The sequence below is a fragment of the Cynocephalus volans genome, chromosome 3 (genome assembly GCF_027409185.1).
Source record: "Cynocephalus volans isolate mCynVol1 chromosome 3, mCynVol1.pri, whole genome shotgun sequence".
Classification (NCBI taxonomy): domain Eukaryota; kingdom Metazoa; phylum Chordata; class Mammalia; order Dermoptera; family Cynocephalidae; genus Cynocephalus; species Cynocephalus volans.
The window spans coordinates 28291547-28314786 of record NC_084462.1 but is presented as its reverse complement, the minus strand read 5'-3'; the positions used below and the strand labels follow the sequence as shown (position 1 = coordinate 28314786).

The following is a 23240-nucleotide window of genomic DNA, read 5'->3' as shown; positions in this document are numbered from 1 at the left end:
ACAAAGGCACCAAGCCTATACACTGGGGAAGAGACTGCCTCTTTAGCAAATGGTGCTGGGAGAACTGGATATCAATATGCAGGAGAATGAAACTAGACCCATACCTTCCACCATACACTAAAGTCAACTCAAAATGGATTAAAAAAATTAAATATACACCCTGAAATAATAAAACTTCTTAAAGAAAACATACGAGAAACACTTCAGAAAATAGGACTGGACACAGACTTCATGAATACAACCCCAAAAGCACGGGCAACCAAAGGAAAAATAAACAAATGGGATTATATCAAACTAAAAAGCTTCTGCACAGCAAGAGAAACAATTAACAGAGTTAAAAGACAACCAACAGAGTGGGAGAAAATATTTGCAAAATATACATCTGACAAAGGATTAATATCCAGAATATACAAGGAACTCAAACAACTTTACAAGAAAAAAACAAGCAACCCAATTAAAAAATGGGCAAAAGAGCTAAGTAGGCATTTCTCTAAGGAAGATATACAAATGGCCAACAGACATATGAAAAAATGCCCAACATCACTCAGCATCCGGGAAATGCAAATCAAAACCACACTGAGATACCACCTAACCCGAGTTAGGATGGCTAAAATCCAAAAGACTCTGAACGATAAATGCTGGCGAGGTTGCGGAGAAAAAGGAACTCTCATACATTGTTGGTGGGACTGCAAAATGGTGCAGCCTCTGTGGAAAATGGTATGGAGGTTCCTCAAACAATTGCAGATAGATCTACCATACGACCCAGCTATCCCACTGCTGGGAATATACCCAGAGGAATGGAAATCATCAAGTCGAAGGTATACCTGTTCCCCAATGTTCATCGCAGCACTCTTTACAATAGCCAAGAGTTGGAACCAGCCCAAATGTCCATCATCAGATGAGTGGATAAGGAAAATGTGGTACATCTACACAATGGAATACTACTCAGCTATAAAAACGAATGAAATACTGCCATTTGCAACAACATGGATGGACCTTGAGAGAATTATATTAAGTGAAAGAAGTCAGGCACAGAAAGAGAAATACCACATGTTCTCACTTATTTGTGGGAGCTAAAAATAAATAAATAAATTCACACACACACACACACACACACACACACAAAAGAACCCGGGGGGGGGGGAAGAAGACATAACAACTATAATTCCTTGAAGTTGATACAACAAGCAAACAGAAAGGACATTGTTGGGTGGGAGGGGGGAGAGGGAGGAGGGAGGGAGGTTTCGGTAATAGGCCACAATAATCAACCACATTGTATATCAACAAAATAAAATTAAAAAAAAAAAAAAGAAAGGGACCAGCTCCTTAATTAAAACCACCTCCATTCCCACCGCTCTTAAGGATGAACTATGTGCCAGGGACATTAAAGACACCAATTCCAAACCTCACAATGCCATGAGATGGACACTGTTACCCCATTCACGGAAAAACCGACGGGTTCAGAGAGGTCAGTAAGCAGAAAAGCCCTGTGGGTCTCACACTACTTACTACATACATCCTACTGCCTCCTCAATCCCAGCTGGACTCAGTCCCACACTGGGCTCCATCCCCCTGTGTCTCCTCCCCTCGGGTAGGGGGTCTCTGGCTAGACCACTCACCAGCACTAGGTTGGTGCTACTTTACCCTCAGTCCCCAGCTGCCTCTGGACCCAAATCCTTCCCTTGTCCTTCCCTCCTTCTTTAGCATGGCAGAGCCAGGCAGCTGTCCTCTCAGAGATGGGAACAGAGCAGAAACAAGGGAAAGGTTTCCAGAGGGGAAGAGTCTGATGCCTGACCCTCACCCAGGGGCAGCACAACCTCAGGAGACTCCCCTCCCCAAGGCTCCCCACTCCGTGTGTGTGCCAGGCCCCACCCTCCTGACTCTTCTCTTTTTAAAATTTTAAACATTTTTTAAAATGCTTTAACTTAAAAACAATTAATAGACTTTATTTTTAGAGCAGTTTTAGGTGTACAGAAAAACTGAGCAGAAAGTACATATCCCCTCGCTCCCTTCCCAAGAGTTCCCTTCTTGCACAAGTGTGGCACATATGTGACAACTCATGAGCCCTTGAGCCCAGAGTGACACATTATGAACTAAAGTTTGTTAGGGTTCACCCTTTGTGTTGTATATTCTATGGGTTGTGACAAATGTGTGACAGGTACCCACTGTGGTAGTTTCACACACAATAGCAGTTCTACTGCACTAAGAATCTGAGCTCCTCCTGTTCATCCTCCCTCCTTCCCCCAGAACCTTGGCAACCACTGACCTTTCTACTGTCCCATAATTTTCCCTTTTCCAGAATGTCCTAGAGTTTAAATCATACAGTGTACAGCCTTTTCAGATTGGCTTCTGTCACTTAGCATTTAAGGTTCCTCTGGGCCTTTGTGTGGCTTGATAGCCCATTTCTTTTAATCACTGAATATTCCATGGTCTGGATGCGCCTCAGTTTATCCATTCACTACTGGAGGACATCTTGGTTGCTTGCAAGTTTGAGCAACTATGAACAAAGCTGCTGTAAACATCCGCGGCAGGTTTCTGTGTGGACATGTCTTCAGCTCATTTGGGTTTATATCAAGGAGCCTGACTCTACTGGATCGTATGGTAAAAGTATGTTCAGTTTTGTAGGAAACTGCCCAACTGTCTTCAAAATGTGCATTCCCACCAGCAACAGATGAGAGTTCTGCTGCTCCATGTCCGCATCAGCATTTGGTGCTGTCAGGGCTGGGGATTTTAGCCCCAGATGGTCCTTAGTGACTTCCTTGCTGCCCCCCTCCCCTCACTGTAGGCCAGACCCTGGCCCTTCCTTTTCCACACCCAGGCATTTCCTGTGGGGCTGGAGTCCCTCCTGGCCTGGGTCAAACAGCAGCTAGACCCCACATGTCCCAAAGCAATGGCATGGGCAGGTTGAATTCATTTGTTTTGCAGGGACTTTCCTAAAATAAGCAGCTAGTTCTTGGTCCTCACTTGCTCCACCTTTCAGCAGAACTAGCACCATAATCCCTCCCCCTCCTCTGAAAAGCATGTTCTTCTCTCCACTCCTAGGATTCCGCACACTCCTCTGGTCCCCTCCTCCACCTCCAAGCATTGCGTCAGAACTGTGGGCCTTGGCTTCTCTCCCTGTGCTGTTTCCCTGAGGAACCACCCAGGCCCACGACTTGGAACAGCCAGGCAGATCGGGACAGCAGCCATGGCCTCTCTCCTGAGCTCCTGCCTACTGCCTCGCTCCAATTTGATGCCTCCACTGCACGGGTACTAGTTCCCTTAAGCTGCTGTAACAAGTACCACCAACTGGGTGGCTTAAAACACCAGAAATTCATTCCCTCACAGTTCTGGAGGCTAGGCCACATTCAAGGTGTCACAGGGCTGTGCTCTCTTTGAAGCCTCTAGGGAAAAATCTGTCCCTTGCCTTTCCCTCAGCTACTGGTGGTGGCTGCATTCTCAGTGCTCCTGGGCTCGCAGCTGGTCATCATTCCACTCCTGCCTCCGTTTTCACATGGCCTCTTCCTGTGAGTCTGCCTCTGTGTCTCTTCCCTTCTGATAGGACACCAGTTGTACTGGATTAGGGCTCACCCTAAAGTCCTCCTTTTAACATGACTACATCTACAAAGACCTTATTTCCAAATAAGATCACAGTCATGGGTGCTGGGGGTCAGGACTTCAGTACAACTTTTCATAAGTGTCTAAAACAGAACACGGTTGTTTATCCACCCACCCCCATCCCGACCGGCTCCTCCCCCTCTTAGTAAACAGCACAACCGTGTGTCCAGCTGACCAGGCCAGGCACTCAGGAGTCAGCCCGTGTCCCCTTTTTCTCTTCTCCCCCGCGGACGATGGGAGAGAACGAGAGGTGGAGACCACGCCCACACACAGGCCTTTCAAAGGATTTAGCTGAAAGGAGGACAGAGAAATAGGCAATTGCTGGAGGAAGTCTCAGGGTCGGGGTGGGAGGGTTGCTTTTACAGCGGGAGCGCGAGAGCAGGAGCTCGAGAACGCTGAGCTACAGACGAGCAGGGAGTGCAGAGCGGGAGAAAGCAAGGAGGCTGTCTGTCGGCATGCTGAGAGGGGTGGCCAGGGCAGGCAGAGGGGGCAGGTGCTGGCAGGTTTGGTGGACGACTGGCTTGGGTTTTCCCAGGAAGTACAGAACTGTCATTGCTGGGTATGATAAGGAGGGGACGGGTGCTGGAAATGCTGGGAGAGAGAAGTTGGCATGAAATATGACAGAAAGGGAAACTGAGGCTCAGAGAGGCTAAGCAACAGGTAGGAGTGGCCGAGCAGACTCCCCAGAGAGGCCTGTCAGCCTCTGGTCAGTCTAGAGCCGGTCATCTACCCTCCCAGGCACGTACATACTTTAAAGAGAAGGTGGGGAGGGCCGGACAGAGAGCTGCTGGAGGCTAGAGTTCCCCGCACTGTGACCTCAAGTAAAAGGGACATGCTCTGGATCCTCCTTAGCCCAAGTAGATGTGACCTCCCAGGCCCTGCCCCTGCCTCTCCAGGGAGGCAGGACCAGGGAGAAGGACCAAAGGCTGGTGCTTCTGCCCCCCACTGCCATCCAGTCTGAAGACCTGTCTCAGACAGAGGAAGCCAGAGGTGGATCTAGTCCCCTGGCCCCCCACCTCTGTCCCCCAACAGCAGCACCTGAAGATGAAGACGGGGTACCCAGGTGGGCTGGATGGGGCCGGGCCTCCTCCTCTCCACCCCCTCCCTTCTCTTCTGCCCCACCCCCCAGCAACAGCCCAGCCTCATGTGGGGCATCATGTCATGTGCCCCTCAGCTGTGAAGACTCCAGCGTAAAGAAATGAGACCCAGAGAAAGAGAAGGAAACCAGCATTTCCTGAGGGCCTTCTACATTCCAGCAGTCTTCCTTATTAGACTCTCACAGTCCTGCAAAGTGGGAATAGTAGCCCCATTTTAAAGGTGGAGAAACTGAGGCTCAGTACCCTGCCCAGGGTCACACTGCTGTAAGGGGTAGAGCTGAGCTGTACAGCTCCAAGCCCATCTTCCCACCACTTTGCTGCCCCTTCCCAACATGGCCCTGCTGGGTTCTGGCCTCAGCAGAGGGGTACGAAAGTGGCCCCAGGCACTGTCAGAGAGAGAAAACCTCATTTCCATTCTCTCAGGACGTATTCCCACACCTACCCAGCCCAGCTGCCAAGGGCCACAGCCCTGCAGAGAACATGCTAAGCCTGTAAGGGGGACGGGCCAGCCAGACTGCCTGGTGGGCTGCTGTGCTCTGAGCTATCCACAAGCCTGAGATGGCATCTACTGCCAGCTTTGTGGATGTGCTAGGAGAGGGCACCAGCAACACAGCGATGTTCTGGAAAGGTCTCGTGGTCCACTTTCCTTAGGATATTTCTGTGGCCAGTACTCAAAGGGACAGAGACTTCACCTACATGGAGATGCTCCACTCAGATCCCATTTCGAGGAAGGCCTTGCCCCTGCTGCGGAGCCCCCTCAGGTCTGCCTCTGCTGCCGAGAGCCCCCTTGCCTGACCTCATGCCCTTCCTGGCAGCCATACCTCTGTGGCCAAGCAGCCAAGTGCCCCCATGTGCTTCCTGGGCCTGGAGGGTGCCCAGGACCGAAGCGGGTGTGGGCCTCCCCAGGCAGAAGAAAATGGAGAGGGGGCCTGGGGTGCCAGGGCCCCACCAGGCTGGTGCCACCGGGTCTGGGTCCTGTCTCAGCTCTGCCAAGTGTGTTCTGAAAGACTGTGTGGCCCTGGACAAGTCACCTCACCTAACTGTGCACCCAGGGCACTTGGGTGCTCATCCAGAGCAAGACACTCCAAAAGCACCCAGGCTAAGCTTTTCAAGAGCTAAGGGGTGTGGGGCGGAGGGGGATTTGAAGAGAAAATGGGGCAGAGCAAGCACTGCTGGAGGAATTTCAGGCCTTGGCCAGAAAGGTTATCTGTGTATGTGTTAGGGAGGGTGGGGGGCAGGATGAAGGCTTTTGGACCCCAGCTCAGCCTCTTCCACTCTAAGTGCTGTGGGGAATTCAGGTCTGAGTCTAGGGCCTCAGTCTGTGAAACGGAATAACGAACAGCACCTGCTCTGCCAGGACCGTGAGAATAATAAGTGAGTGCCACCCAGAGCAGCTGGCTCCAAGCTGCACCTCAAACACCAACCCCCAACTTCTGCCAAGTTTGCTCAGGCAGGCATGTGACAAAACTCTCAATATTTAAGTAAAACTATGCCAGGAAGGTGAGCTGTTTTTTCCCTATGGTTTCCAGGTCTCCTTCCCAACATCCCAGAGGTGCCTCCGGGACCAGGGCCCCTGGGGACTGCTGGGAAGAGGCAACGGGAATCTGCATGTGATGTTCCTGGCACAGGACTCAGCTCACGGTAAAGCAATGAGGCCAAGGATACAAGGCAAACACAAACCGCTGCAGCACACACCTTCCAGACGCTCTCCACATGTGGCAGGTGAACTGGTATCCCCGCTTTACAGATGAAGAAACTGAGGCACAGAGAGGCCACATAACTTGCCCATGATCATCCAGCTAATGCATGGAACCCACAGGATAGTTTTGAGACCCAGATGAAGCCGGGACCCAGAGGTGTCTTTGCAGATCAGCGAAGGTGGACCCATCTACCATACTACGCATGTCTTTGACCCAAGTCAAAAGCAAGGCTACGGCTGGCGAAGCTAAGGGAGCTCCAGATGGTCTCTTCTGAGCCCCTGGGAGGGGCCCTAGCAATGCGCTTGCCGGATCCTCTGATCTGTCAAATTTGTGGCAATGTTTTTTGGTATCATTTTTCCTAAAGGTTGCCCCACCCTCAAATTATCTGAGTTCAGGCCTCCACATTCACCTGTGTCTAGGATATAATTTTTAAAAAAATTTCCTCTTCCTTTATTGGCGGGGGGAATATAATTTTTTAAAGGGCCAGAAGGTGGTGTGTCAGAGGGTGTGTATGGCAGGCACATGGGAGAAGCAATAAAGGTCAGCCGAGCCAGCCCAATCTTGGCGGTGGGGCCTGCGGGATCCAGCCTTGCAGTGCAGACAAATCCCTCATTCAGACTCTTCTGTTCTGCTCCACCCGGAATCCAAGCATCGCCCGTTTCAAGGGCAGTCACAGCTGACGAGTGAATAAATTCCTTGCTGTGTGACCCAGGGCAGGCTGTTTTCGGGCTGAGCCCAGGCTCCTCGTGTGTAACATGGGGGGACAACACCCACCTCGTAAGGCGGTAGGGAGGACCCAAAGAGACAAGGCCCAGAAAGTGCGGGGCACAGTGCCCAGTGTGGGGACACCCTAAGGAAGCAGTGTTGCAACTGTAGGATGCAGCCCACCAGCGGGCTGGGAAGCCCGAACCCCTCACTGCTGCCAGCACTGCTGACGGGCAAGGCCTGGCAAACACTTCTAGAGCAGTGGCACTGCCCACCCCATGCCAGCTTGAGTGCCCCTCCCCCACATGCTAAGCTCCTGGGCAATGGACACCCTGAGACAGAGATGCACAGAAGTTCCCACTCCCTGGAGGGGGAGCAGGTGCAAGGGGAGCTCCAGGAAGGATAAAACTGGGGTCAAATCTCCCCGCTCCCCAACCCACGGGCCTACCAGGGCTGGCCAGTCACCCCCAGAGCCTCTACTTCCCAGCCCAAAGCGGTGGCAGGACCCACTCCCAGGCACTAGCCAGGACTTGCACAGCCATAGCCTTTGGTGGACCGAGTAGTCATTCTCTTAATGCACCCAGCAAAAGCATCACAAGCGCGCTGTGTTGCGACCACCTTGCTGAATGGACCCATGGTGAATGAATGGATGAGGGTGAGGCTTAGTACGTGACCCACCCAGTGTCACACAACTTGGGAGTAGCAGAGACAGGCACAGTCCAGGGCCTGATTTGCCTGCAGTGGCCATGGCCAGCGGGTGCCCTGAGACCCCCAGACATCCTAAAGGACAGCTTGGTGTCTCTCTAAGCCATGTGTCTGGGTTCTATAGGCTGGGGTTGGCTTCCCTGGGAGCCACAGTAAGAAGGGCAGTGTGACAGCCTTGAAACAAGCCCCCTGGACAGGAAGACGCAGGGACCACGAGCCCAGCCTCCTTCCTGAGCGCTGTCATCGTGGCCTCCTGACACCTCCCTGCTCCACTCTTGCCTCCTTGGATCCAAGCAGCAAGCATGAGGCACTAAAATGTGAATCTACTCACACTGCTGCACAGGGTCTTCCGCAGTTCCCTCTGCTCTTAAAGCAAAGCATCAGCCCCTGGGACCCTGGCCCTATGGGGTCAGGTCACCAGGCAGCCTCTTGGGTATAATCCTGCACCGACTGCCCTCACTACTCACCTGGCCTCTCTGCTCTTCTCTCAGTTCCTCTGGTCTCGCCAGCCACAGGTTTCTGTCCAGCCTGATGCTCCTGCCCCACATCACCAGTCAATGCCAGGCCGTTTCCCAGGCTCAGCCCTAACACCATTCCTCAGGGCAGCCCCCTACTAGGCCAGGCCTCCATGACAAGCTCTCAGAGCACCAGGGCTCTCAGAGCAAGGAAGGAGGATCCCAGGCAGCAATACTCTTTGGAATCCCTGCTCTGGGACCCCAGACTCCTCCCACTCTTGCCCACTCAGCCCTGGAGTTCCAGGCATGTGCTCTCCCCCTTGGGGAGGCAATTCCCCCACTCTCCCCCAGGAAGCCTCACTGCTTGGACACAGGGACCTCTGCCTCCCCTGACTGACTGCCTCCCATTGTCTGCTCACACCCCAGGCCCACCACATACCTCCGGGGACTTCCTGTGTGCTGTGTCTCCCCTTCCCAACACTGTGGTTCTTGGAGGGGAGCATCAGTACATGACCACCTCAGCCATGAGGTTTGGCATGGCAGAACATGACTCTGTCCTGGCCATCTGGGCACCCCCAGCGCAGGCCCAGTCCATTGCAGGTGTTCAGGAAACACCACTGTGTTCAGTTTGCAGAAGGATGAGACCAGACTCAGAAGGACTTGGGGGTCACTGTGCCCTATCCAACCTGGCCCCAATGGCTGGGAACATGAAAAAAGAGGGGCCCTGGCAGAAAGTCTTCAGCTCCAGTGACCCAGTTCTCTTGGCCTCAATAACACCAATCACTCAGGTTACAGCTGATTAGGTGTCTGTACCACCTGACCCTGGGCCAGGGGTCTTGAGAGCTCCAGTTCCCAGCCTTTTCCAGTACATGCCTAACACATCCACATTAGTGGGCTGGATCAATGGATACAATCAACAATAGCCAACATTTTAGGACACTTACTAAGTATCAGGCATTGTCTAAATGCATAACACATATTAACACATTTCGACCTATGAGTGAGGTGCTATTAAAATTCTCTTTTTATAGGAGGGAAGACTGAGGCCCAGAAAGGTTAAGACACTTGCCCAGGGTCACACAGCAACAGCCTCCAGAGTTCACTTTACCTATCTCCCTTGTTACTCTGTGTGGTTCTGATGAGGAGCACGTGCTCCAGCCCAGACCCTGTCCAAGCCCTCATCAAGCCCCCTCCCAGCCCAGCCCCCAGGTCCAGCTTGCCATGTGGGGTGTGGTGGTGGAGGGAAGGGAGTCCAGGCCCCAAGCCCAGTGCTGTGGCACTCACCAGCACGCGGTCTCCCAGGCGCAGGTCCTTGTCGCCCCGCTTCACGGAGCCGCTGTCGGAGAGGTTGGAGCCAGACTCATTGCCTGTCTTGACAGCGCTGTTGAGGACACTCTCCCGCAGTGGGATGACACGGCTGGTCAGCGGCGGCGTGGCCGTGCCCGAGTGTAGTGACAGGTTCTGGGCGGTCAGCGACTCCACTGAGTGAGCGTCGCTGCCCGAGCCCTCGGCCGTGGGCTGGCGGCTGAGCTTGGAGGGCCGCGTGAAGATGCCCTGCAGTGCCGGGCACTCGAAGTAGCGCACGCCACCCACCGCACCGTCGTTCTTGCCCACCGGCTCGTCCAGCACCACGCCCGCCCATTGGCCTGGTGCGAACTGCGTCTCACCCAGATACTGTACCACGCCCGGCTTCACGCCGTTCACCCACACCCGCTCGCCCACCACGAAGTCCCCCAGGAAGTCATCGCCCACTTCAGCTGCCTTCAAGCCTGGCTTCTCAGGGGCAGCAGTGGCAGCTGCAGTAGAGGAGGGGACCGACGCCTGCTTGTGCAGGGGGGAGCCTGTGGAGCAGAGAGAGAGGCCACAGTCACGATTAGTGTGGGAGCTGCACCCCCAGTGGCTGCCCCAGGAGCCCAGAGCCTAAGCTGGGAGGTGCCAGTGCCGGTCCACTGATGGGAAAACTGAAGCAGACATGGCTGGGAGAGTGGCCCTGGGCAGGTCTCATTCCTCTTGGGCCTCAGGCATCCCCGGGTGTCTCCCTACTCTTCCAGCCATTCTGGAAGGCTCTAAGGACTAAAAGCTCAGGAAAGTGATTCCTCAGAAGCAACAGCTTTCCAGCCACCCATGGTCACTCAAGATCCAGGGCCAGGGATAAACCCATTCTCAAGGATTACAAGTTACCACCTCTTCACTCCAGTGGGCTCAGGCCCTCAGCTGTTCACCCAAGATCACGGCCTCTATGTGGGACCCAGATGTTGTGCGAGTGGTCTCTGTGACCACCATCCTCTTCCCCAGACAGCTCTAGGCCCCACAAAAGATTCCCGACCTGTTCCTTGACAGCAGAAACAGACACAGCCAGAGGCATCTTGGGGCAAGGAAGGAGCCAGGAAACCCTCTTCCTCCCTCCCGGGACTGAATTCTGTGCTTTCTGGCCTGAACTGGCCTTAGGGTCTCCTGATCCATCCCCTCCTAATAGGGAGAATGACCCTGAGGCTCAGAGAGGCAAGAGCCTTGCCCAAGACCACACAGCAGTAACAGGACTCAAACCCAGGGAGGAGGCCTGCCTCCCAGGCCTGGGCTCCAGGAGCTACAGATGTGGAAGGACAGGAAGCAGCTCGTTCAAGGTCACTCAGGAAACAACAAAGCAGGGCTTGAGCCACTGTGGCTCAGTGTCTGGTCCCTCCCAACTCGCTGAACCACAAGGGTCCTGGGCCCCATCACACTGGGTCTCCTGTGCCGTCTGTTTGCCCCTCTGCCCCATTCATTCCCTGTCCTGGGCTGCCTGCCCACCTGCACCTCAGCCTTGAGGCTGGCCCCCTTCCTGCCAGACCAAGCGTCAGGCAGAGAATCCTCTGCCCCAGGAGCTGATGGGCCCGTGAAACTCTGATGGTGATGCATGCCCCCCTCAGAGCTGCCTGTTTCTGGCCCTTTCCACAGGCAGCCAGTGGAGAAGCTGCAGGGCAGCGGCTCCCAGGAGCAGCCCCCGGGCCACAAGCCTGGCCAGATGCCCCCTCAAGGGCCCCATCAAACTGCTGCTCTCCAGGGCTGGAAGCCAACTCGCAAGGACAGAGCCTCAGGGTGGCCAGCATGAGGTTCTCCCTCTGGGGGCACTGACAGCTGCGGTGGGAAGCGTGTGGCCACCAGGGCCTGGGCAGCCAGCTTGGAGGCCCTGACTGAAGGGAAGGCTACCTCCCGCTTGTCAGCTGGGCTCCTGGACTTCATTAACAGCACAGAAATCACACCCTTATATTGATGCTCTGTGCTAAGAGCCTGACATACAGTAGCTCATCTGATCCTTATCTGTACCCATTTTACAGATGAAGAATCCGAGGCTCAGAGATGCCAGGTGATATACCTGGGCTCCCAGATGGTGGGCAGCAGAGCCATGCTCTGGTCAAGGCCTCTGGCTCTTGGTTCAGGGCACTTTGATTCATGTGTACCAAGCACCTGCCATGCCAAGCCCCACACTACAATCACCCCAAATCCCGGACTCCTCTGAAGGGACTCATTTCCCAGAATCTCACCAAACCCTACATCTCCCTACAATCAGAGAACAAACTCAGCTTTTACCCTTTCCTGCATAAGGATGTCCCCTTCTGTCTCCTATTTTGAGAAGAACCTTTGGTGGGACCCTGGGCTGCAGACACCCGAGGATCTTCTCCTCCACCACTGAGATCCCAGGAGGCAGAGGCCTCGGCAGCTGCTGAAGCAGGCTCTGGAGCCAACAGACCTGAGCTGGACCCCAGCTGCTCCTGCTCCAGGCTGCAGGTTACTTAATGCCTCGAAGCCTCAGTTTCCTCTTCTGTACCTCTGTCCTAGGGTTGTTCTGAGAACACAGACATAAAGTACTTGGGACAGTACCCGGCCCGTACTAGTGAACAAAAAATGCTATTACTGTTATTTTGATGAGAATGATGTGTGCTCACGCTGCAGGGTTCAAAAAAATTTAAAAACACAGAAGGCTCAGGAGTTGGAAGAAGGACTTCCAGGCAGGTTCTGGTGACCGTGGGCAGTCGCTCTACCCCTCAGTAAAACGAGGGAAGTGGAGGAGTCCTGCAGTTGTTAAACCCCGAGGGTAAGCAGCCAGCTCTCTCACACACTCACACACACACACACACACCCCTACGAAGTGGAGGAGTCCTGCAGTTGTTAAACCCCGAGGGTAAGCAGCCAGCTCTCTCTCTCTCTCTCTCTCTCTCTCTCACACACACACACACACACACGCACGCACGCACGCACACACACACACACACACCCCCTCTCACCAGGTCAGATGGCCCCTTCCTTAGGAAAAGCTAGTCAGAAAAGGAGCTGCAGGGCTGATCCCATGGCGTACTCGGGAGAGTGCGGCGCTGGGAGCGCAGCGACGCTCCCGCCGCGGGTTCGGATCCTGTATAGGAATGGCCGGTGCACTCACTGGCTGAGTACCGGTCACGAAAAAGACAAAAAAAAAAAGAAAAGGAGCTGCAGAGGGAGGAAGCTACAAATTAGATGACAGTGCCACATCCTCCAGCCCCTCATAACAATGCCCAAGGAGCCTGTGTGTCCTGTCACTGTCAACAAGTGTTAGTGTTATTATTAAAATAGCAGTTGCCGTTTATGAACTGCCGACTGCATGCCCCCAACAAACGAGGCACTTTTTATACATTATATTTTTACCTCGTAGATTAGGAAACAGAGGTTAGGACACGTGCCCAAGGTCACCCGGTCGGCTGGAGCCCTCCCCCTTGACTACGCAGTCCTTGGCAGATGCTAGCTCCCTTCTCATCCCCCTTTCTAGAGCACTCTCCTGGGCAGAGGGGTTCTGTGATGCCAGGTGACAGCCTGTCTCTACCTGTCCTCTTTGCTTAGAGCACAGAGAAGGGTTCTTACATTGAGGGGGACCCAGCATGGCTATTCTTGGCAAGAAGCTGCCTGCTCAGCTGTCCTCTTCTCCAGCTGTCCCAGACCATGCAGACCCTCAGGTAATCTCCTCTCCCTGACCCCCATCCCTTCCAGGAGACACAGGCCCAGGGACCAGCTGTTTCAACAGCTGCTGAAATCCAGGTCACAAGCCCGTGGCAACCCCCATAGTTGCTCTGCTTTATTTTTCTTCTGTGTAGAGGTGCCCTCAGCTGCCCCAGCCTCACAGGGACAAGATCCTCCCCAAATTCCCCACTCACACTGGGAAGTTTTCAGATGCCTGAGGCCAGGAAAGCACAGGAAAACCCCAGGGGAGTCATTAGCAACACACTAGCTAGGCCTGGCCAAGCCCCTTCACAAATCCATGCCTCAGTTTCCCCACAAGACAACAAAGGGCTAGGTCGGAAATAGCTAGGGTCCTGCTGGGCACTCACATTCTGTGTGTCCCACCTCTTCTCCCAGGGGAGGTGTGTGTCCTGCAGAGCTATGGAGATCTGACTGATGGGCTGGCTCCCTTAGCGCCCACCCTCACAGGCTGTCTGGAAGCTCTGTGAGGGCAAGGCCTGGGCCTCACCTTCCTCAGCTTCCCCCATGCTGCTCAGAGCTGCAGTGGCTCAGCAAACCCCCATGGAAGCAGAGGACCCTGCTGACTGACTCCCAGCCCAGCCGCAGACACAGACACGAGCAGTTTATCCCTTCCCTAGACAGCGATTCTAGCCCAGACAAAAGGCACAATGGAATGTACTGCGGGTTTCAACTTCAAAGCACAACTTTGATGAAAAGGGTTAAAGGACATGGTGCAGAGTGGCAACAGCTGGTGGCCTGGTCCCATAGCGGTTGGAGGGCAGATGCAGATGCCCAGACCAGAACACGTTCTCCCCTCCACCCTGCCCAGGGAAGTGGGGACAGACTTTTTCCATACATGCCAAATCTCAGCCAGCAGGGACCCCATTCACCAAGCATGCACTAGGTGCCAGACCCTACATCAGACACTGTGGACAAGTGTGGCCAAAGGAGGGCCCAGCAAGGAGACGGGGCTGGGGGTGGAGCAAACAGGACAGGCAGCTTTGATTTAGCTTCCCATGCCACATGCATAACTCAGGAAGGGGCCAGGGTCAGAGAGGGAAGGCTCAGCCTCCAATGGGGCTGGGGGTGCCTCCCAGAAGCTCTTGCCCCAGAGACTCACACAGCTAAGCACTCCCCCACCTCCTCAGAGAAGCCTTCCCTGACTGCTTTATCTCAGACTCGGCACACTCCCCTCACCGCTGCCTCCTTACTCTGCTTTATTCTTCCAGAGATTTCTATCTTTCGCCATCTACGTCTGCCTCCCTGACATAAATGCAAGCTCAGGAGGGTGGTGTCTGTCTCCGGCACTCTGCAGGGCACAGGCACTCAGCCTGATCTGAAGGGTGCCCCTGTCCAGGACAGGCTCCCAGGAGTCCTTCCCGCTGCTCATTCCAGGAGGCTTCTGTTCACCTGGTCTTCCTTCCACCTGGGCACCTCCCTGGTCCTACCTGTTTCCCTAGCATTTCTGGAGGAAAGCTAAGAATCCCCTCATTAGATGTGAACCCATCCCTCTTCTTCTCCTCTGGGACTGCCCCCCACCAAACAACAGCTTCCCCCACTGCAGCCCCTTCACCACCACCACTCACCGCTCTCCTTCCCAACAATGAGCCTTTTTTTTTTTTTTTTTTGGTGGCTGGCCAGCACAGGGATTGAAGACTGGACTTTGGAGTCCAACAACAAGCTTTTCTCCTTCTGATTAAATGTTTATTCACAGATCCTTCATGTCCATTGCAGAAAAATTATAAGGCACAGGTTATCGATTTTTAGAAAAGTAAAGCAGCATCATACAAACACAGCCATGGTTAGCATCTTGGAGTACGCTCTTCCAGGCTTCGTTCTGCGCATGTGCATGCATATATACATAGATAGATAGATAGATAGACAGACAGATAGATAGATAGATAGGTAGATAGAGATACAGATATATATAATAGATATGTTATATATATAATAGATATATTATATATATAGTAGATATATAATATATATATATACTGTGTACTTAAAAAAAGCACACATGGTACCATATTTAGATATCACTTGGTCCCTTGCTCTTCTCGCAGTGGGGACTGTTCCATCAGGAGGCACCTAGAAGGAAGCGGCTCCGTCCACTGATGGGAATCTGCTTCCTAGACCCTCTCTGACCTCCGCTCCTGACCCTTGCCACTGTGGACACCGCCCATGCTGAGGACACCACAGCCTCCTCCCCACCACTGCAGTGGTGACGGCTCTCCTATCGAGGCTCCCTGCTCCACGGTGGCAGGACCAGGGCCTCTCTGCCTCCCCCACCCCTGCCCCCTGGTGGTCCTCCATCTCTGTCCACTCCTCTCTCTACCCATGTGTGGGGCCAGTGGTGTGCAGGTAAGGGCTTAACAACTAGCTCTGTGGGAGGGAAAAAACAACAGAACTCTGATTTGTAACATCTGCCAGTTTCTGTGGTGTAAATTCTCCCACCATGGCCAATTTCAAGCTGCCAGCATGACGTCACTGAGCACGAAGATGGGAAGAAATTACATAGTATTCCCACCAAAGAGTAAATAACCTCATGAACACTGATACTATAAAATCTTACTAGTAGTAAATAGTATTATTCTACCAGTAGTAAAACAGTAGACGTATCAGTAGTAAATACTACTAGAAACCATGGGTTTTGAATATTTAATCACCTATGTTTTTAATATTCGTTTAACTGTAAATTCATACAATCTGATTTTTAAAATAATGGCTATGTTTAACACCTGGCTTGCAAAATTCCTGACATGTTCACAACTGGTTCTTGTGAGCAGCCTGGGACAGCTCCAGCACACCGCTGGTCCCATCACGCCAACACCCATCTGAAACCCACCTAAATCCTCTACAGACCCCATGAACAAGAGACAGGAAGAGAGACAGAGAAGCACCAGGTCCCTGACCTGTCTCCAACGCAGGGAGGGGGCAGGAGGCCGGCACATGTAGCTGGGGAACCCCGATCTACCCTGTGCCCCCCATAATCTAACCCACTCCTGCAGCTTTAACTACTGTCTAGGCTGCCACATTTCTTCTTTAAGATGAATAAGTTCTCCATGTAGAAGATGCAGATGATACGGGAGATGCAGAATGAAGATGGTCCCCAATCACTCTCTCCAGTCCAGGTCACATCCCCAGCCACCAGACCTGCCCATCCAGCGCTACCTCACCCTGGGTGTTCCCAGAGCAAAGTGACTCCCTTCCTCACCCCCTCCAAAAGCTCCTCCTCCGACCTCCCCATCTCAGGAGGCCCCACCACCCACCCGCACACTCAGGCCGCAAACCCTCGCAGCTCTTTCCCTCACCCTTCCTTTCAATCCACTTACTCACCAAGATCTATAGGTTTTAATTATTTATTTACTTATTTTTATTTTTTTGGCAACTGGCCAGCATGGGGATCTGAAACCTTCACCTTGGTGTTATCAGCAACATACTCTACCTAGTGAATGAAACAGCCAGCCCCAGTTTTATTTCTTTAGAAGAAATAACTCCTAAATCCATGCCTCCATGCCTCCACGCCTCCACGCCTCCCTCTAGGGTCTCAGAGCCGCCCCCCCCCAAAGTGTCACGCCCTGCCTGCAAGGCAGCTTCCAGGAAGGTGACCCAGCCTCCAGTCTCTGCCTCTCCAATTCAGCCCCTCCTACATGGCCATCAGAACAGCAAACCCAATCCCGTCATCACTCCCCTCAACTTATTTTAACTCTTGAAATAGGGATCGCTTTTTATGTTAACCTTCGACTTTTATGATGAGCCCATGTAATAAAAGTAATCGAGGGAATAAAATGTAATAGAGAAGAAATATACTACTTTTTAAAAGGAAAAATAAAACAAAAGAAATGTCATGTTTGGCCCATTTCCCAAGGCAATAATTCAAAAAGAAAAAGACTGACTCACTATCTCGTCTTTCACAAAAATAAAAACCTGAATCTAAGCACCCCCAAGCAGGGGAGCAGTTACATAGATTATGGTTAAGTCATTCAGATTATTAAGCACGCTTCAGAAAGAATTTTTCCCAGGTTACATGGGAAAATGTTTATGATGTGATGCTTGGGGAGACAGCAGAGTTCAAAAGTGTCCCCACATCATGCAGCACACAGGCACGGATCCCTAGCAGGGTGGGGGTGGGGGGACTGGGAATAGGGAACAAGAAAAAAGGAATCAATTAGGAAAAACCAAGAGGAGCCTTGCAGGGACCCACAGTGACCACATACCATGAACTGGGGAGTGTGATGAACTCAGCTCTCTGCCCTGATGGCCTCGGAGGGAAGACTGTCCTATGCTGGGACCTGGTCCCTTGAGGAGATGGTCACCTCCCTACATGTTCCACAGAACACAATTCCACAGAATATTAGAGTATGGTGCCGATAACAACAAGGTCCGGGGTACAATCCCTGTATCCGCCAGCCACCAAAAAAGAAAAAGAAAACAAATTTAACTTCCAAGTTCAAATAAGCTTGAGAAGCTTAAACAAAGTTGAGGGTACTTTCCTGCAGAACTTTTCAGAGCCTTTAATGTGCGAATGAGCCCTGCGACCACCGAGGAGGGGCTGTAAATAAGGTGACCACGTGATTCATTGTTCAAACCCAGACGGCTTTGAGAGTGAAAGGTGCTCTTGGTCTAGCACAATGCCAAGGCCACAGCACAAACTAGCATTGTCCCAGGCAAAGTGTGGTCGCCCTGCCTTAAGTACAGCCTTCTCTGGGTATCACCTAAAGAAACTCAGCCTGCTCCAACACCCTCATCCAGCAGCCATCCCGAGCAGCCTGCTTGCATCTCCCTCCCTCCTGACACGATGGGCTCATCCTCCCTCCCAGGCTGCTGGGGGATGAGTCCGTGCCCCACCTAGAACACTAGCCCTGGGATGTGGCTCCACACCGACTACCCTCTCCATCCCCTGGAGCCCTGGGTCTGGGCTGAAATGCAGACTGGTCACACGCCTGACTTCTCCTCCCTGGGGGCCCAAAGGAACATGCATAAATGCCCCACAAACCCCAAACAGCTTTCTGTCCTAAGCCCCCTCCTCTGCCTACAAGGTGCTCAAAGGCAGAGGTCATGAAGGAAGGGATGGGGTCTCCACAGCATCACTCGAGGTAGCCAGCTTTCCTGCAGGGAGCCCCCCTTCCCAATCCACCCTCTAGTCAGTCCCTCTGACAGAGCCTGTCAATATGGCCTCCAGGGAGGGGAAGTGCACCGCTCTGAGCCCACCTGACCGAGGCAGGGCCCCTGAAGCTCACCCATCCCCCACAGCCACCACAGGCTGGGCATCCCCCCAGCTACGCTGCCTCTGCACCATCCACCCCTTAAGTAGGGACCTTCCACCAGCCCACACTGGGTGGCCCAAGTTCCAAAGACTGCTCAGCATCTTTCCTGAGCCACACGGAACTCAGAAGCCCCCATCCATCCATTTCCCCTACTCCCAAATCAGTATAACCGACACCACCACCCCACCCCCCCGGCAGACTCAGCTGGGGAACCCAGGGCAGAGCAACAGAGGGGGCTCACTTACCCTGGAAAGAACAGAGCCAGCTCCCCATAGAGAATCCCCGAGCAGCCAGGCCACCGGGCAGGCAGGCGCTGGCAGCCAGGTCCCGCACCCCAAATCGATGCCGGACAACGTCAGGAGCTTTAAGAGGCAGCCCTGCCCCCGCCACCCAGCCACAGAAGAGCTGGGCTTGGCTTCCCTGTCCTGACGCCATTAAAATTTAGGATGTGGTTAGTGGAGAAGAGCTAGAGAACTTGACCTTGAAGGGATGAACACAGCCTGGGGCCAGGGCTTACTGACGGAAGCAAGGGCCGCAAGGATTCCTCTCCTGCCCAGGTTTGTGCAGCATCTGGGACAAGTCACTTAGGATGGGGATGACCCCAGCTGCCCTCCCAGGTCCAGGGAGGCTCAGGGGGGAGTTGTGGGGTTAGGGGTCAGCTGCTGTACCTGTGGGCCCCACTGGGTGCAAAGGCACCCAAGCTCAGTGAACCAGAATTGAACCACTCTGGGCTCAGCCCTGTGCAAGCCCTCGGTGGGGGCAACATTCAGGAGATGAACCCTGCCCCAAGTGGCCCAGCTCCCTGTCTGAGGGGGAACTCCCACACTCACTCGTCCTCAACCTCCTAGGCCCACAGCATGAGGCAAGGTTGTCTGAATGTTTGGGGACAGTTGTGACCAACCTAACGGAACAGACAGCTCCTCCTCCCCTGCCCACCTGCCCAGGTGAGCTGAGTGTGCAGAGCTGAGACTGGTCTGGGGTCCCCCTAGTAGGGGGCAGCGGATGCCAGTGACTGAGACCGCTTTCGACCCAGCCCAGTGTAAGCCTCAGCTCCAGCCCTGGCCCTTAACTCTCGGCAACGCGGCTGAGAGCTACAAGCCTCAGTTGTCTCATCTTGAAAATGGAATAGCTACCTCCCTGAGTTGTTAATGTGACAGGAGTGTGATAGACGCCTGCTGCAGAGCCTGCTTGTGACACGGTGTGTGTCAAGTGCCATCCGTCTCAAATGGGACATCTCAAGGGGTGGATCACAGTGCGAGGGATGAGAGGGGCCCTTCAAGGACCTGCCTGCCCTTACCAAGGGACAGGGGCAGAGGGAGCTCGACAGTGGAATGTGGCCTGCCCCTCTTCACTCAGCAACCCCACAAGTCCTCAGACAGGTCACTATGGCCCAGCCCTTCTTTTGGGGACCAGGAGGGACACCTCATCCACAGCAAGGCCTGGCCTGCTCCCACCTGAGCTCGGAACCAGACCCGGGGGGAAGGACTGGGCCTGTTATTCACACCCTGCCTGAGTCCCTTCTCTCCCAGGAAGCAGGGCAGTGTCAGATCCTGCCTGACCACCACAGGCTGTTCCCCACCCAAAGGGAGGGCCACACCCCGGGCTGCCAGCCTGAAGGCCTGAAGCCCTTCTCCTACCTCAGGCCCAACACACACAGCAAAAGCCCAGGCTGCGGAGCCACACCCCCCACTCCCTATCGGGCCCTGCTCCCGCCCTTGTCCATTCACTACACTCCCCTGCCCACTCTAGCTGGCTTTGCAGTCCTCAGATTCCCCAAGCCTCAGGGCCACTGTGACCACTGTTCCCTCTGCCTGGATGCTCCCTCACCGCAGCTGGGTTGGCTCCTGCTGGCCACTCAGCTCTTCACACCAATGATGCTGCCTAATAAAGGCCTTCCCTGACACCCAATCTGCAGTGGCCTCCAGCATGCTCCATCTGCTGGGCTGGGCTGCCTCAAGCACGCTGCTCCAGCCAGGCCTTTGTCTGCAGGTGGCCCCAGGCCAGCCTACCACTCCTGCTCCTGCTCTGACCACCTCTCCCTTCCAGCCCTGGGCCACTTCCTGGTGTGAGAGACTCCCTCAAAGTCCCCCTTGTCCCTGCTGCTCCCTGTGTGTCACAGCACTGGGGACTGACAGAGATCCCCCATCGTCACAAGGCAGGAGGCGAGGGCATCAGTCCAGGCCCTGTCCCCTGGCCAGATCCTCTGCCCAGGGCTGAGCTCATGCTTTGGGATGCAGCCACTGTCCTGAGTCCCAGAACAGCCTCCAGCTGATACCCCCTTCCCCCCAATCACCACCAGACCATCTTGAGGTGCCCTGATGCCCTTCACACATGGTCCCAGCCTCTGATGGGGAGGGCCGGGCAACCCAGCACATCAGAGAGCAGATGGCCCGTTCCATGGGTAGGTGAGGGAACCCAAAAGGCCAACAGGAGTAGGGGGACGATTCCCCCTGATGCTTCCATCTGCAGCAGGAACAAAAGCAGCCCTGGGTGATAGAATTCTCCCTTCCCTCTAACTGGGTTTTGCAGCCTCGGCCAACTGCACCAGGCTCGCCACCCCCCCACCGGCCTGGGTGTCTGGCTCTAACCTGCAAAGGCAGTAGTGGGTGCCAGAGTGGGAGGGAGGGCACCAGGCCCAGCTGCAGCCTTTTGTGGCCATTGTCCCCAATGCCAGGCACAGGGGTGTGGCTCCCCAATCAATGGCGGGGAGGGCACTCACGGAGGGAGCGAGGCCTCCTCTCTCCAGAACAGCCCTGCTGACAGTGCTGTGGCAGCACAGGGAGACGCTTCCCATGGAACACAATAAAACGTGAAAGGTGAGATGCAAACTGGGTACAACCCAGGATTAAACTGTTTAAAACAACAACCTAAGCAATAAGACCAGAAGGAAACATATCACAGGGAAGCTTGTGATCAGGTTAAGTGGTTAAGGGGTAACGGACATCTCTTCTGTTATCATCTTCAAATTTTTTTGTAGTGAGAGTACGGATGGGTGAAAGGAAAAGAAACGAATCTTTAATGAGTTTTGTACCTGCGGGTACATCACATGCATTAACTCACTTGATCTATCAGGGAGATGTTATCCCATTTGTGGCTCAGAGAGGTTAAGTAACTCTCCCAGGGTCACACAGCAGGGGTAGGGGTCAGAGGGTAGGGGTCAGAGGGGGCAGAACTAGATGAGAGCCAGAATCTGGGCCTCTCTTGATCAGGCAGGGAGCAATGAGGAAAGAACCCAAAAGGTGCCACAGGGCTTTCTCACTGAAGGTCATGCCCCAACCTCAGGGTCAGGCCTGGCTGGTGCCCTTCTCCAGCCACTGGCTACACAACCCCGCCCCCACTGGACCAAGCTCAGCCACCTGGTGCTTCTGTCCATGCTCTTCCCCCACTGCCTGCAGGTCCTTCCTCCTCCTCCTCTTCACACTTACAACCCCTATCCTCAAGGCCAAGCTCATTCAGGCTTCTTCCAGGAAGTCTTCCCTGATAACCCACTCAGGAGCCCCTTGGCCTCCCACAGCCCAGCAGTGATCACAGACACCCTCGCCCAGATGACCACATGCCTCCTCATGGGTCCCCCTGCTGCCATTCTAACCCCCACAACCCGCTCTCCACACGCCAGCACAAGGGACATGAGTAAGGACCCTCCTCTGCTAATGTCCCGCAACAACAGCTCTCAGCACACTCACACTCCCCTCTGCCCAGACTTGTCTTCTTTCTCTTTCTTAACACACCAAATTCAGTCCTGCCTCAGGGCCTTTGCATCACCTGCGATGCCCCACCCCCGCCCCATTTTCTCTTGCCTGGCTTCTTCTCATTGTTGGAATGCCTCCCACGAGTACAGGAGGATTGGCCACCTTGGTAGGGGAGCCTGGGCCTTCAAATGAGGCTGTGCTTGGCAGGGCTGCCTGTGTAGGTCTGCCAACTGCCCTACCTTTGGCTCCAACTTTCCTTGACCCCTACCCAGGGCCCAGATTGTCCAGTCTGGCCTCTGGCTGTCTTTGGTCTCTCCAAGCTTTCGTGCCAATCAGATGGCATGAGCAGTGGCCTACCCTGCTGGCAGGAGTGTAATCAAAGCAAGGATTTGTGCCCAAAGATGTTCATCACAGCATTATTTATCAAAGTGAAAAATAAGAAACAATCACAATTTCCAACTAAAGAGAATGGGTAAGAAAACATTTCTAATTCCTTCTACCATACTCCTCTCAGTTTAAAACCCCCCAGCAGCTCCCCACTTATTAGGATGAAAATGAAATTCCCCGCACAATCCCGAGCTACCCCCACCCCACCCCGCCGCCCGCATCTGCCTCTGCCTGGAACACCCTCCCCTCTTCACTAAGTCAACTGTCCCCCTCTGGACCTTTGCTCCTGAGTCCCCTCCCCAGAGAAGCCTCTGATGACGTCCCAGACCCAATCAGGCCCCCATCATGGAATCTCATCACACTCAGCGTTCCCCCCAGATTGGGAGCCCCATGAGGGCCAGGACCACAGCAGATTTTGTCCAGAGTGAGCTCCAGGAGAGGACTGTGTCAACAAAGCAGGTCCTTCACTTACACTTGTTGAATGAAGAGAATATTTCATAGCCAGTAAAAATGATGGGCGTGTGAAGTTTGTAGTGACATGAAAAATGCACTGGAACACATTAATTAAAAGGCAAAAAAAAGGTATTCTTTTTCTCTTTTTTTGGCAGCCAGGCAGTAAGTGGATCTGAACCCTTGACCCTGATGTTATCAACACCACGCTCTAACCAAC

At 53.8% G+C, this 23240-nt stretch overlaps 1 protein-coding gene across 2 annotated transcripts in view; it reads right to left on the bottom strand.

Annotated features, from left to right (window-relative positions):
- CLIP2 (CAP-Gly domain containing linker protein 2) overlaps positions 1–23240 on the bottom strand; it is a 78469-nt gene that overhangs the window by 38574 nt on the left and 16655 nt on the right. For both annotated transcript variants that reach the window (XM_063089499.1, XM_063089500.1), the window contains exon 3: positions 9544–10100. In XM_063089499.1, the coding sequence (XP_062945569.1) occupies positions 9544–10100 (557 nt within the window). The remainder of the gene's footprint in view (positions 1–9543; positions 10101–23240) is intronic.